This window comes from Sipha flava, unplaced genomic scaffold (assembly GCF_003268045.1).
Source record: "Sipha flava isolate LNK unplaced genomic scaffold, YSA_version1 51_pilon_pilon, whole genome shotgun sequence".
Lineage (NCBI taxonomy): Eukaryota > Metazoa > Arthropoda > Insecta > Hemiptera > Aphididae > Sipha > Sipha flava.
This window is the reverse complement of record NW_020273468.1, coordinates 1,312,504-1,329,442: the sequence shown is the minus strand read 5'-3', so window position 1 is coordinate 1,329,442 and position 16,939 is coordinate 1,312,504. Positions and strand designations below refer to the sequence as shown.

At 26.2% G+C, this 16,939-nt stretch overlaps 1 protein-coding gene across 1 annotated transcript; it reads right to left on the bottom strand.

The window, feature by feature from the left end:
* Positions 1 to 807: 807 nt before the first annotated feature.
* On the bottom strand, positions 808 to 6,472 carry LOC112690728 (ribosome biogenesis protein BMS1 homolog). Its single transcript, XM_025564799.1, has 15 exons — positions 6,208 to 6,472; positions 5,976 to 6,099; positions 5,562 to 5,901; positions 5,247 to 5,502; positions 4,933 to 5,061; positions 4,658 to 4,848; positions 4,450 to 4,601; positions 3,223 to 3,878; positions 2,969 to 3,150; positions 2,288 to 2,797; positions 2,091 to 2,221; positions 1,891 to 1,999; positions 1,566 to 1,836; positions 1,318 to 1,493; positions 808 to 1,232 (listed from the first exon to the last, which is right to left on the bottom strand). The coding sequence occupies exons 1-15, from the start codon at positions 6,257 to 6,259 to the stop codon at positions 882 to 884; spliced, it is 3,630 nt and encodes a 1,209-aa protein (XP_025420584.1). The 5' UTR covers positions 6,260 to 6,472; the 3' UTR covers positions 808 to 881.
* Positions 6,473 to 16,939: the final 10,467 nt, after the last annotated feature.

The following is a 16,939-nucleotide window of genomic DNA, read 5'->3' as shown; positions in this document are numbered from 1 at the left end:
GTGTATTTGAGTTATATTGTTTTTAATTTTATTTATTTACGTTTTAAAATGTACTCAAATGTGAAAATTAAGTCAGAATAAATAAAACTAACAATTTTAAAAATATTTTTCTTAATTTTTCCATAATAATTTTAGTTTAGACTGATTTAGATTGACATTTAACTACTGAAAAATTGAGGCTAAACAACGTTTGTGCCTTTTTTTTTGTTGGGGGAGGTCCCGAGTCACGACTCCCTCCCTCAGAAGATAAAATAAAATAAAATCATAACTTGCTCCTAAGGTACAGATAAAAAGAACATTATTTTATATTATGTGATTGTAAATAATTTTTAATTTGTATTTATAAAAATAATAGAATAATATCAATTCATACCTTATATGTATTTTTTTGTAATATTATAAAATTAATTATTTTCTTGCACTAGAAAGGATTTATATTTTTACCCGACTCTTGCAATAAAACAATCAATTTATTTCAATTTAATCAACAAATTTATAATCTTATTCAATTTTTTTAGAAAACTTAATTTTTTATCATTCTTGTATGGGATTTTTTTTTATATCATCAACCATTATTCTGATATACTTAAAAAACCGTAAAAATGTATGAAATATTACTTAATTACTTTCTGATAATAATGAACAAAATGAGAAGGCGAGAAACCAAAAGTTCATAAGTTAAAAATATGTGCCACCCTAATATATATATTACTAATTAATTTACATGCATAAATATGAATAGATTATAATACATCCATATAGAAACAATTATTAAAGATGACATAAGGATAGGTATAAGAATAAATATTTAATAAAGAAATCGACATAATTTATTTAAACAATATAAAATAGTGTTGATTTTTAACACAGAAAACGTACATTTATTTACTAGATGACATTTTAGAACGTTTTCTCATAACAGCTTTTTTCTTTTGTTGATCTCTCTTATACTTAGCTCTTACTTCGGTTTGAATATCTTTTTTATGTTTTCTGACTCTTACTCTCATATCTTTTTTGTCTTTTCGTTTCTTTTCTTTATAGGTAGTGCGAATCATCTTCATCAACGACGCAACTTGTTCTTCATGACCATCTCTAACCACAGCTACACGTTGTTTCTTCAAATCTAATTTAGCAGTAGCCAAAGTCTTAGGTTTATCAACATATGGTAACTGAGCTTGCAAATTCTTTGATAGTTTGAGAGGCTTGAAATGTTTCATGTTTCTATGAATTGACTATGAAACCCATTCATTTTATAGAATTATTAATTGTACAATATAAATCATAGTCTAATCATATATAAAAATATTAAAAACTTACAGTATACATAGAGTCATTTTGTGGCATTCCTTTAATTCCCTTTTCTCTTTTTAGCTGTCCAGTAGTTTTCATACCACGCCAAGAGTTCTTTTCATTTAAAGGTAAAAGTAGTGATGTAACTGGATTATAGAGTTTTGGAACTTCAACATTGTACCATGTACGACAAAACACAATATCTGATAAAAAAAATAATGGTTAAAATAATATTTATTTAATGTATGTAAAATATTAAACAAATCCATTTATACCACTTATTTTAATTTTATCTTCAAAAGTAGCTCTGAATGAGCCTTCTGGTTTTGGACAAGCTTTTTTAATTTGTCCTCTGACACCAGATACAGTCTTAATACGTGCACCTTCAAATTTGGTTACCTCTAAAGTGGAATTAAACATATCTTTAATAAATGCTGTTCGTTTGTAAATTTTCAAAGGGGAACCAGTCAATTTTAATTTCTTAGTAACTTGAGTTGATTGGTCAGTATCAACAACTGTCCCAGTAGTTGTTATTCTGAAACCAGCCTTTAAACAAATAAATATTAAATAATATTCTAACAAGTTGTTTAGATTTTATACCTGTTGGGATGAAACATCTTGAATAGTTAGAAATCCTGTACCAGGTTTCGTCATTGGACCCCAAAAGTGTGCCATGCACATTACATGTTCAGGAGTGTACTTAAGCATTCTGAAATATTTTAATTAGAAATTTAAAATTTAATAAACATAAAATATTAAAAACATTTTAAGACTATAAATTTAAATAATTTACTTGTTACCTATGTCTCATATTATCTTCTTGTTTAGAAAATATTGGTAATGTTTGAAATCTTCTCCAACCCATTGATACAATAACAGGATCTCGATTTTTTAGTATTTTATTGTACCATCTATGTTTCTTAATTCGAACCTATTTATACAGTTAATTTATTAAAAAATTTAACAGTTCTATCAAATATTAAGCTTTAATAATAACTTTTAAGAATCCAATATTTTCTTCTCCACTTTGAAGACCTCCTACAATTAGAGGGTAGGATGGATCAAAATTGTTTACTAATTCACAAGGCATAGCATCTAATTCAACTCGCACATACATCCCAGCTCTATATCCTTCTAGCTGCACACGAATTTCATCATCCATTCCTTCAAACTGGCTTTTATTAAGTTGAGCTTGTTTGGAAGCTTCTTCTTTTAATTCGTCATAATAAGTACTAGGAGTTCCATCTTTATCATCATAATTTTCATCAAACTGTTCTTTTAACTTTTTCTTTTTTTCGATCAATTCATCTTCAGTCAATGGTTTATTAGGTTTTTCAATGACACTATCATTATCAGAATCAACATTTTTGCCTTGCACCATCTCTCCAGTTTCCAAATCTTCAAAATCCCCATAAAGTTCTTCATCGTCATCCTCAAGAAGTGCTGTAGCATCTTCATTACGTTTCCATTTTCCAGTTACAAACATATCTCTTATAGTATCACAAACCTAAAAAAAAATTAATAACTTAAATCAATCAATAAACAATTATTGAATATAACTACTAATAATATTTATTAGTTAATTTGATTATATTTTTGAGAAGTTTAACCAAAAATCTGTAAAGTTTAAGCTTCTTTAAATTTATACCAAAATCAAGCAGGTACTTTTAATTCTTACTTCTGGTAAACTCCAATCATGATAATGATTAACATTAAATTTAGAAACATCCTCTTTATTCATATCTTTTTTTTCGTTTTGTTTTTTTACATTTTTCATTGATGAAATTCGAAAGAGACCACCTAATTCATCTTCCTCTTCATTTGATTGATCTTCTTTCGATTGTTCATTAACTTCTTCACCTATTCAAAATATTAAAACTTCTGAATTTATTTTAAGTTGAAAATTTAATTTGTTTGCTAAAAATTTTTTACCATAAACTAGTTTCCAGAGGTTAACAACTGAATTTTGTCGTTCATAATATGCATTTGCTGCTTTTTGTGATAAATTTTTCTTCCAATTTAATGTGGTGTCTTCTTTAATTTCTTGTAAACCATTAGTTAATTCTTTACCAACCAAACTTGTTTTTCTGCCTTGGTCATTTAAATTATCTACCATATTTTCATCACTTTCACTATCTTTTAAATCTTCGTTTTCACTATCATCTTCAACATCAGAATTTTCATCATATTCCAGATTACCTTCAGAAACATCTTGTTCTTGATCATTCCAGTTATTAATATTTGATTCCTGATTAATTTTATCCAATTTCGCCAACTCATTAGCAATTTTTTTTCTGATTTCATTTTCTTTACCAAAGGATTTTCCATAAAAACGTGATTTGTCATTAGAACTATTTTTATTTTCTGTTTCATCCTCAGAATCTGACCATTCAGAATCAGTATTAATTTTTTCTTCACTTATAGGAGCAATATCTTCTATATCAGATTCATTGTCATCATTATCATTATCAGATTCATCAAGATCTGAAAAGTTCATATCATCTGATCTAAATACGACTTTACGTCTATTTCTTCCATCATTTAGATCTTTAACATTAGTTACAGATATATTTTCTTCCATTTCATCACTACAAAATAAAAATTTAAAGTTCTGGCATATTCATTATGAAAATAAATGTTAATATAAAAGGCTCTGAATTCAATACAATGTGCATCTTTTATAGGGTGATCTAAAATCATCATCTTAACAAGACTTTCCAAGTATATATTAAATATATTATAATTCTCTTCATGAAACTAACACTTCAAATGTAAAAATATTATTTGGAAAATATTTTCATTTTTAGAGTATTTTCTAACATATTTCAATTTTTTTTTTTTTTAATTTTATTGCATATTTTTGTACATTACACAGCTTAATAATTTAAATTTAACTTATTTATAGTATATATTTTATTTATCATAAGATAAATTCAATCAAAATCATTGATGCCACATCAAGTAAAATTTAATAAAAACATCAGGTTAATTATTATTATTTTTTGTTAAAATTAATATAGTTTTTTTGTAAATGATAAATTAAAAAAAGACAATATAATTTCTAAAATTAAATGTTATAGGTTATTTTTTAAGGTAATTGTTCAATAGTTTTAGAAGAATAAATTCAGGCCCTATTAACGAGTGAAGTTTTATACATACTCCTGTCCAAAATCAGTTGAAACTATTGGTTCGGTATTTGAAAATATTTGAACTTCACTACGATCTATTTTTTGATCTAATGTATCATGTGTTTCCACAATGTTGTTAACTAAATTTCTACCAGGAGTATTATCTTGAGTATTATTCATAATCTAAACAAATGAAATATTTAATATTGTTGTAAATAAATTTAACGAGAAAAACTTACTTTACTATGAGAATGACTTCCACCTAGTTCAACATATACTGCGTCTTTATCATACACAATTCCACCAACTCCAGAAAATGGTGCATATACAAGACGTTCTTTGTCAACTAAACTTCGTTTTTTTAATTTTTCTGGTAACGGGCAAGGGTCAGGAAGATAACACATATCAAATATAGGTGAATCTCCACAACCTAAGAAATTTATTGAATTTATTGGTTTAAGCATATATTTATTATTATATATATAGTTTTTCAATTAATATTAGTTTTATTTACCTGGTATATGAACACTACTTTGTTTATTCATTGGAATACCTCTAACAAATCCGTACAAACTCACTCGTCTATCACATTTAACATTCTGACGAATTAATTCTGGTGGTGTAAGGTCTTCCAAACGATCCACTTAAATCATTAAAAAATAATATTAACACTAAACAAAATACTAAAAAAAAAAATCAAAAGCTAAATACTATAATACATACTCTAAAACTATTATTAAATTTTAGAGCAGTGATAAATAATAGTAATTGACAGTATCTAAGTTGTAACTTGTTTAACAATACATATTTTAAAATAAATGTACAAACCCAGAACATATGAATGAGAAGTTTGCCAGGTTAAAGGCCTAAATTTCATAACTGATATGAACCTTCCTAAATTTTTAATTTCATTACGTACATATTCTTCTCGGTGAATACCAGATAAATAAAATAATTTTGCTCCTGCATAAACTTCAGTCCAAAAACGATGTTTAAGTAACTTTTTAGTACGTTTGAGAGTTTTATTATTTTTCAGCATGTCAAGATGAGATAATACACCCATTATCTTTGGCATTCCATGCACCTATATAAAATAAATAAATCATTAATACTTTACAAATAATCTATGACTTGTAATTTTACTTGACAAATATTAAGGAATTCAAATATTTCCATTTCAAATCCAAATGAAGCATCAATCATCAGGAGTACAAGATCCGCAACTTTGGCCAAATCAATCATACTGTTTATATCATTATTACATTCAATTAGTGTAATACGTCGTCTTTTACCAGATACAATAGTAACAGGCCCATTAATGGTAGTCAGAGGTAGTCTAGTAAAATTCTTTATAAGACAGTTAATTAAAGTAGTTTTACCGACTTTTGGTGGTCCAACAACAACAACAACAATGGGTGGAGGTTCCAAAGGTGTACGATCAACAAGGGGAATATGTTGTTTTTTAGTATCCAAATCTTGAGCTCTGAATCAATACAAATTTGTTTTTATAATTATTAAAAATATTCTATAAACAGATTAATTAGATGTTCCACCCACCTTCTAAATCGCCTTTGAGCACTAACAACAGAGTTAATAGCAAATGCCTTGGGATTTCTTTTCCTTGCAGATGCTTCATCTTGATCCAATTTTTTCTTTAAGTCTTTTTTCTCGGCTTTCCTGCCTACACAAAGAATAAATAAAGTTTTACAAAATTTGAAATAAATAATTATCAAAATTACAAACGAGAATATGATAAGATACGTGTGAAAACGAAAAAAGAATATATTACCAGAATGTCTTTTCCGATGTTCTTTCTTCTTGTCGTCGAATTCTTCAGCCATTATCAGTCACTGAATATATAATGAAACTCAAGAATTTTCAAGCACAACTTTGCATTATTAAGTATCAATAAAGTTTAGAGACGTCAGGAAGTAAGAAAACTCCAAAAAAAACATACACATAATGAAATGTTTTCACCACGATTAAAACGCGATTTTTAAGAAAAATTACCTGTAGACGATCATTATTCGAAAACACGTTTTTCTGTGTTGGGCTGATAACACTTATCGACAACGACCGGACCACAGACATCGTCGTTTAATAACCAACAGTGGATAGACGTGATATGACATATTGAGTGATATAACGTACAGATGGCGTTAGTGTGATAGATGATAATTATAATCCTAAACATCTTTTAAAGTCCATGAACTAAACGATACTCGACTCTTCGATAGCGAGGAGACGGGGAAGCGTACATTAGCTTCATTAGCGCAAATAGCGTTCAAATATTGAGGGTGTTGAAATTGCTGAGAGTAAAACTGATGGTATTTCACTGTAATTATTATAAATTGATCTAAAAAAAAACAGGAATGCTAAATTTGAACACAGTAGTGTTAAAGACCCTCTTGCGCTCCCTAGTTGCGTCTATTGACCGTATTCATCTGTTGCGCCGTGATGGGATGAAAACAAGTCGCGTGTTATATGGAATTGGGACAGTTCCTAATCCCGACCGAGAAAATCGTCCTAATCATAACTGTCGTTTATAAAAATTATTTCTCGATTCAGATTATTACTCTTCTCTCATCAGTGGCATCCATCACTATCACTACGCGTAGCGGCCACTAAATCTTTTACATTAGATCAAGTGGTAGGTGGATAACTCATATACCTATAAAGGTCTTTGAAGGACTATGAGGTAAATAATATGTAAACATTTTAATACAAAACAATAGAATTAATAATATTATTAAGCTATAGTTGCTGTATCGTAATTAGAGTTAAAAATTGAAATATTAAATTAATACATTGAATTCCGATTGATTTGGATACATTGAGACCAAAATAATTGGCCCTACATTAAGTGGTTGTCCAAATAAACTGAATTTACTTAAAAAAAACCACCTTTTCCACTATCGAAAATTTTATATTTTACACACGTACCTAACCCATAAATTTGGCAAAAAAAAAGCTAAATTAAAAGATAAATAAATATCCTTTGCGGAAAGAAATTTTCCAGGCATAATCAAAAACGTTAATCACGTTAAAATCCACGGAAAGACTGAAATTATTGTTATCGAGTTAGGTAATGAAATTTGTAAGTTTATCATTTCATTTTTTTATTTTGTATTGCTTTTGATAAACATTCCTATGCATTCTTCAATTAAACTCACAACAAAATCCCATAAAGGTTTAAAAGTTAATTATTTTTGATAAATACAATCTCATAGATACGATGAAACCCAATTGTATTAGTTATTATTATAATAAAATAAATATTGCTGAATAAACATATACCGAACTGAGTACCCATATTACGCGGATGCTCATTTTAATCTTTGCCCACATTAGTCAAAATCCACCCAAATTCGTATATTTTATGTGGAAAATGTTGGCAATTGATGACAAAAGGTATGAGTGGATAGATTCAACAAATCCTGTTGCTAAATATACTACCTATCTAATTTCGATTTGTGTGCTAGACTTTTTATCATTTCATGATTTTGTATGAATACACTACACCTGCGTTCGATTGATATGTCCATTTTTTTATATTATTTCACCATTCATTCCTCCTTGGAACTAATTGAATCTCGTAATATGAAAAGTTAACCATTATTAATATCACTGCAATGCAAACTACCGACAACATAACCGAATTTCAAACATTTTTGTCACAACTGCACGTAGAGAATCAACTTATTACACTATATACTATATATATATATGTATGCGTGTGTATTCGATAAGTATATAATACAGAATTTATTATTATATATCCGTTACTCTAAATATTATCCTTAGTATGATATATATTGACACATAGTAGGCTAAAATTTATAAATGTTGGAAAAAATTAAATTACAATAACATTTTTATAAAATTTATCTATAGTTCACATTTAATCAAACAAAAAAAATGTTAATCTTTTAATTGCAAATAATAACTTAACACATATAATTTAATAAAAAATTTTTTGAGTATGCTACATTTTGTATTTTTATTTTATTCGGATGTAGATGAATTATTCTTGTGAGAATTAGAAGAATTTTCCGTTTTATTTATACCATTACGTTTATAATACACTTGGTATAATTAATTATAATTAAATTAGTTCTAAAATTTAACTATGAAATCACTATTAAACGCCATTTGTGCTAAAACTATAGATTTAATTATAATTAACAGCATTTCAGACATTTAAATTTAGAAGGAAAGGAAAATAATTGAATAAAATCATATAACATACCATGGCAATAAATAACAACATACTAAATAATACGTAATAGCTCACTTGTTAATATTAAACGAGTGGTCACAACACAATATAATTTATATTATATCAATATCACTATTTTAATGTATTATAGTATAAATCCAGTTAAGAAAAATATCGAAAACTATATGTACTTATAATTTTTTCATGATTCTCAATTTTTATTAATATCAGCCCACTACGAGACGCCTAGAACAGTGTTTGTGACTATTTATCCGAAATATATATTAAACAATTTTGTGGTAGGTCATTATATTTATACTCATTTTTATTTATATATAACTACTACTGTTCTATAGAATACAAATTGAAAAATCCTTTTTAAGACACGATGTTTATTCAGCCATAAGTATTTAACCCCTTTAGATAAGTGGGGTAGCAGAAACCAGAAGCATCTCAAATATCTAAAAATGTACGATGTCATATTAATACAATATAACTGTTTCAATGCGAGGGTGAAATATTATATGTTATAATATTTTCTTAGATAATATCTGGTAATAATATCGTATAGGTGGTATATAAACGCTGTATATCACGTAGGGTTTTTCTTTTGTTCCGAGACATTTGACGTCAACTACACCAAGTATGAGTTATTTTTATCTGTTCGTGACTATTTTCGCATTCCGCGGTTCACATATTACACATAGTATTATCACCCGTTTTTTCGTATCCTCATAGTATATTGCCCAAGGTGTTTGATTATACAAAATATTTAAGTATTTACTTATGGATTAATATTGTGATCCAATACGTAAACCACACGTTTTACACTGAGTTAGTCCATTATAAAATAATGTATTGTTTAACTCTTATAATGTAAAAAATATGTTTGTTTTTAATGAGAAAATTATTGTTTTGCACCAGTATACTAATAACTAATTATATAACTATTTTTACCGTAAAATCCAATAAGTGTAATAATATATATCTACAGTCAACTTCTTCTTCACGCACCAAATTAATTGGCAATCTTAACGATTTTTAACGTACATATTTTTAATAAACTAACAAATTATAATTTTATTTATTTGCATCTAATTTCATCTAATCTTACTTTTAATGAACACAACAATAGTATCTGCGCTAAAACTTTTAGAAATCTTGGTTTCATTAAATGTAATTGTACTGAGTTTAAACATTTAAACTATTTAAAAACCTTATACAATGCATTGGTTTGATCTGGACTTGAATTTGGTTCAACAGTTTGGAACCTAAGACCAATAGGTTTAACTGATAAAATTGAAAACGTTTCCTCAGCACAATACGTAGCTCATCAATTTAATCTAGTCGGTAGTTCTATTTCAGAAGTCGAAAACCAGTTCAACATGATAACATTGAAATCTAAACGGAATTTTATCGATGCTTATTTTATACATGAACTCTTAAATGGCTTTATAGACGGTCCAGAATTATTATAATTAATTCCGTTTAGCGTACCGCAAATTGCTACTCGTAATTTTCGTTGTTTTTACACTGAAATACAAGCAAACAATTTTTTTCTAAACAGCCCTAAGTACTTAATGTTAAGTTTGTGTAATGAATTAAAAGTTTTTGATTTTTTTTTTAGATGATAAGGCGAAATTAAAATATCATGTATTCAAAATATTATAACTTATAGGAGATTATTATTATTGTAATTATTTTGTATTATTCTCATCTTATTGTTCTAGATTATAATAATTACTTAACTGTACTCTTGCCCCTCGCGGGCGTTAACTCTTAATAAATAATATTTTTATTAATTTTATGTGGATTGTATATACAAATTCAAGTAAAATATTTTAAAATGTAAATTTATAAATTTTAACCGCTCTGAATTATCAATAAGAATCATGAAAATTTTCATTTTTGGAAGCACCAACAGTACATATTATTGTTATACTTGTATTAAATATAGCAAATCTAAAATGTATTTCCAATTACATCGTTCAAACAAATAATAATTTAATTTATAATACGTTTATCACGACTGTACTATGTACATTACATATTTATGCGATAATATATATTGGAGCGCATACGTAAAAAACGATTAAATATTAGGTACATACTTAGTGCTTACACCTAATTAATTACTTAACGATTTTATACAATCAGATATTCGACTTAAATGCCTTGTGTTAAACCAAGTAATTAATACGCTAACATTATATAACAGGTAGATTCACTAACAATTAACGAACTATTCTAAATTCTCATTTAATGCAGTTGTTATAGATTATTTTAACTCTTTTATTTTAAGAAGATCTACTTTAACAATTAACATATTTAGAGTGAAACTAAATTATAATATAATTGTATGTTTTGATTGTAATTTAATAGCAAAATGATAAATTTATAACTGTTCCGGAAAACAGATTAGTGTAAATATTTTAATGGATTCAAAGGTCTATTTTACACTACAACGCATTGGTTTTAAACCTACTTTTTAAACTATTTTGCTCGTTATAATAGATTGTGTTTACAATGCATATGAATGTCTAATTATTATTATATATATTTTAATTACGGTCCATAATTGCGGGTATTTTTATTTTTAATATTTTTACTCACTCATTCATTTTCATTCATTAAACAATTTAATATTAGAAAAATATTTTCAAAAATATATTTGTTTTTTATGCATACTTATTTAACTATAGATATATATGTTTAATGCGGAAATTTCTATTGTTGTTTTAATAATTATAATTAACAATTACCATATTGATTACAAATAATAATTAGAATTATTATTTTAATAACTATGTAATCAGTGGTATATTTTTGGAGAGGATTTTTGGGTATTCTCTTAGAAGAAAAAAGTTTCAAAAATCAGAAATGACTTGCTACGAAAATACAGAAAAAGAGAATATTAATTTATCATATTATATATTGTTCGTATAAAAATATTTGTACGATAATACATATAATAATTCATACCTTTAAATATTTTTTATAATATTATCAGATCACTTTTAGAAAAAATTTTTAGAAAAATTTAACAATTAATACAAGTAATACAACTAATAGTAATTTTAATAACTTTAAGTTAGAACACCTAAAAACATTCATTACATCTAAAAACCTAGTCTATTTGTCATAAGTGAGATTTATACATTATGATTTTATTTTATTTTATTGTTAGTTTATTTCCTCATAAATCTACACTGTCAACGAGTATTTTAATACATTGAAATATCAAATATGGCATTTGAAGTGCGCACTCAAATATGAGACAAACCTATTGCTGTATTGTCCAATCAGTTATTGTTATAACGAGAATAAGTGTGAACAATAGCGTAAATGAGTTTTAACGCGTATTTATAATAAGATACAGCCACACAGGAATAATATAGTTCAATGATATAGATTTTAAATTATAGATTATTGATAAATATTTATTAATATATAGTATGTGCGTTATTGATTTTTTACTTTTTATTTTGGCTGTTATTCTTACAAATTTATATTATCATTATAAAAAAGTAATTATATTAAAGCTTACAATTATAATACAGATAATTTAAACCAATTGTATTATTAAATATTAAACTAAAAAAGTATACTATTATTTACTTTAGTACTGTTTTTTTTTCATATACGAGTGTCCTTCGAATTTCGAAAGTGAAAATATTAAAAGAGCGTTGAGAAAAGATTAAAGTGAAGGAGAAAATCTGTTTAATACTCTGAAATAAATGTTTATGGTGACATTATAAAATATATCTTCATATTTTGTGTACCTTTCTATTTAGATAGGATGATATGTACAAAATGAAAATTAATAAATTCAAATAATTGTTGTCTTATTTTATGTGCCCAAACAAATAACAGTCAAAATAAATTATATCATTACATATTAGTAAACCTACAATAATTAATTGTGTTAGCCCAAAAAATTATATCGTTGAATAATTATATATCACTTGATCCACATTTCCAATTTTTAATTTCTAATTTATTTGTAATTATATATATATATATATATATGTATACACAATAGGCAAAAACCATGTAATTTTATTACAGAATATGAAAATATTAGTTTTCATTTACTTAATTCCCTTTCTATTTAAATTATTTGTATTTATTTTATATTTTTTACAACGCTCTTATGATTTAATTTATGTTAAGTCTTACGAAGGTCACGACCCCCACTATATATTTCTAAAAATACATATCTACTTTTAAAAACCGTGAACGATACTTTTCTATAATTGTTGTACCTTCACTATGACCTATACACATCTCAGTTGTATCACTATAGTTCAGCAAAGAAAGTACTAATATTTCAATGCAGAGTCACATGCAACACGAGTTATATTTTTTTGATTTGTAATTATGATTTCATTTAATTTGTAATTGTATTTTATAATTCAAATTTGTTTATTTTAGTCTCTTAATTTCTATTAATTAAGTATATGTGCAATATAACTTAAAAATTACAACTTTTTAACAGGCGACCACTAGTTTTGAATACAATTGTATTTCAATGGTTGAACTAACCTTTTAAATTCTAAAATTACTTACAGTGTAGTCATAATGTAAAATAATTAAAAATTTCTATAATTCATGATCCACTTAAGAATTTAAAACGTAAATTAACTAAATGTTAAAAAAATTTTGAAAGAACAAATCAAAACTAGAGGTTACTTTTTATATTAAGACATGAATTGTGTACGCAAATAATTAATTAACAGAAAAAACAAATATTTAAGACAAAGTTTAATAATTTTATATACAAAAAACCAAATTTGGGTTGCATGAATCTAATATTGATTGTTGAATGATTCAAATTTTCTTATACACATTGAAAGTAATAAATGTCAACTGTGAAAACTGCCTTATATAAGTATGTAATTAAATGTTTTGCGTAAACAATAAAACATGCACCAATGACCAATATAGGTACTTAATTTTTTTTTATAGCTATTAAAAATGAGAAAACGAGATTTGGAAAATTATTTATTTCAGGAAAGTGATGTACTGATGTATAACAAAATAAAGGTATACGTAATTGTATATCGTTTATACTATAAGTATAAATTAGTACTTTACAGTAATACCAATACGTTTCATATGAATTAAATAAAGTTTTCACATTCATAATAAATTATATTATTAAATAGGTAAAGAATTACATCATTTATCACCAGTATTATATAATAATATTTTTACTTGTTTAAAATTAAAAAATATATTTCCTGAAAAAATATAATTCTATAATTTATTTAAAAAAAAAATTTCACATAATTTTATATGTTAATGATGAACTAAATATTTGTTATTTTTATAAATCCTTAAATTTGGTCACACTATTATGTCTTACATTGAACAATGTGTATACTAATTAAAAAAAAATATTGCGCAAACAACATCAAGGAAATGAATGAGTTTAAACGATTTGCAAACATGACCAATACCCTTGAACCTTGGCAGTCTGGCAGTGACTGATTCATCTCGCTAAAGCGCACACCCTTATTTTAGTAAAGTTAAGCATTTACAGTGTAACTATGGTAACATACAATCACATGTCACAGTAATTTCTAGTCTTATTATCTCAGAGAGATGTACTTGTTATACTAAGTGGATAATTTAATGAAGTTGCTTGTATAGAAAAATTATTTCACCAAGAATAGTTTTGAATAATTCTCTAGGTCATGTTCTTGATGAATTTCTAATAATATTTTTTGAATTGCATTTGAATAAAAACAATCAATGTTGCGTTGAAATAGCACAACCACTTCCTAATTAAATGAATATGAGATTATATTTAAAATGATCGCCCAATTTTATTTTTTATTTTATAATCTATTGTTTATCGAACACATTTTTTCTGTTAAGCGAAAATTACTAATAGAAACTTATATGTGATATGAGAATATAGGCATTCGGTAATGCATAATTGAATTTTATATTTTTATATATTTTTAAGTATATTATTTTATTTTTTGGTAATGTAGAAGTAGGAAAACCGTGATGTAGTAGATATTTAGCTCGTTAAAACGTATAAAATATGGATTGAGTATGGATTCGGATTACATCTATTACAAAAGTATAATTTGTCGTTTAAACAAGTACAAGGACATACCATCTAAGTTCTTATGAATGCATTGTACAACGTGTTCAAATGAAGTGGAAAAAATGGTAGGTATATTATAGGTACCTGTATGTTTACTTGATTTGTGGTGCATTTAATTAGCGATTTTCTAAAACGCGTCTACAGACGCGCAACCGGCGCGATTTGAATTTTTGAGGAGGGCCACTGAATATGTATTCCATATTACAAAACGCAGCTGCAAGAGACCCACGGCAGGACTATAATCTACATTATTATTATATTATCATATGATATTTTTATATTCCTTATCATTATAATAGTACGTACGTTTATATTGAGTTTTAAGTTTTTGTCGTATTTTGAATTTTTAGTAATGTCACTTAGCATACAGAAAACGATTTCATTATATTCGCTTTGAGTATAAGTAGATAATGAATAAATTATCATAAAAGAAATATTATGAAATAGAAGAAAAAACGTTCACAATATGTGTCGAGCGAGAAAAACTGAAGGTTTTTTTTAATATTTTAATTGAAAAGCATTTATATCAAGATAACACTAAATTCAAAGAATTTTTAGGCTTACTTGAGATCAATTTAATTATATAAATTGCATAATCGAATCAACTAGTCAATGAATAACAAATCTTGGTCACACGTCTCATGCGTTTTGACCCCCTACGGAGCGTCAGTCACGTGGTTATAGATACACCAGACGTGCGACGGGGAATAGGTTTCAATTAAAAATAGGCAAAGCAGCCAAAACTAGAATCGCGCGTCTACAAACCTAGGGAATCGCTCCTTAAAGGTTTTAGAGAACATTTTGTGTCCGGTGAGATAATACTTTAATATCGTTCGATATTTCTTTACACTCTCGCATCATATGAAGTCCAGTGATGTTCTCATAAAATATGCTGTGCCTATATATATCGTATAATTTTAATATTGTTCATAAAATCTACCATGAGTAGATATACTACGTACACTCTTAAACAGTGATTGAAGAAATATAAAATAATTTGTGTTAAATATTTTCATTTTGTTCTATTTTGTATATTTTGAATATTAATTTTTTTTTTTTCAAATGATCAGTGCATTGTTATGATGTAATTGATGGTATAATAATGTATTTTATATCATTTTATTTATAAACAATGATAATATCGTATATTTTGATATTCAAGTACAAGCTATTTTAATATCAGATACCTTAGTAGATATCCTGTTCATGAGTATCGGTTATTTATGAAATAATTTCTCGAAATGTACAAGCACGTACTCATATAAATGGATTGGACAAAAATAAATGGTATCTGAGTTGATAGACTTATATCAGGAAACGTTAATTTAATACGTTGAATATTCAAGCTGTAGTAAAAGTCACCACTAGCTAAAAATCGGTATCATTGCTAGTCGTCCCCTCGCTGAAATAGCTTCTCGAAAATTTGTATCTTTTAGAAAAATTTAATTTTTAAATAAAATTAAATTTTAAATTAAATTTTTTAGTTAACAAGGTAAATTAATATTTTAGTCTTCGCTGAATATATGCGAATCATTATTAAAACTCCTTTTACATCTAAAAATAATAATATTAATGTTTTTGTATTTTTTTTCCGAATAAAAATTAGGTATAATAATAAATTAATTTTAATTAATGTTTAATAGTTTTTAAACAGTGATACCTTAATTCTTTTAACTAACCAATTTTATCTCTTTAAAAATCCATCATAATGTCACTACAACTATATATCTTTTTTGGTTTTAAACTTTACTGAACCCAAAATGTTTTCTTTATACCTTTTTAACATGTAAAATTACGTAGCACGCGCTGCGGCATCATTTTCATTTGAAATATTTACGAAAACTAAACGTATTTTTTTTAATGTTTGAGGTTTGGACGAATGCGTTTTCCAAATTTGTCACCGACATTGTTGGATATATAATTAAAAATGTATTATTGTATTTTATACTATACTAGCTGAACTCGTACACTTCGTAGCCCGTTAAAAATCTCACCTTTTATATGTGTCAAACTGTGTGTTAAACTCGTTACCTGTGATTATGCTAGCGTTATATTTTTATACATATGGATAGATAACGGTTAAAATATACTACGTAATAATCTTACAACGACATTAAATTTAGTTTATCATTATGTAATTTTATTCGTTTTATCAAGAAAAGTCTGACACTTCAAGTATTC

What these genes read in the sequence shown, in the direction of transcription:
- LOC112690728 (XM_025564799.1), bottom strand. Translation starts at nt 6,259, where the DNA reads ATGGCTGAAGAATTCGACGACAAGAAGAAAGAACATCGGAAAAGACAT. An exon ending in AATTCCTTAATATTTGTCAA is followed by an intron (nt 5,503 to 5,561) that starts GTAAAATTACAA and finishes TATTTTATATAG; the next exon opens with GTGCATGGAATGCCAAAGAT. An exon ending in AAGTAGTGTTCATATACCAG is followed by an intron (nt 4,849 to 4,932) that starts GTAAATAAAACT and finishes TAAATTTCTTAG; the next exon opens with GTTGTGGAGATTCACCTATA.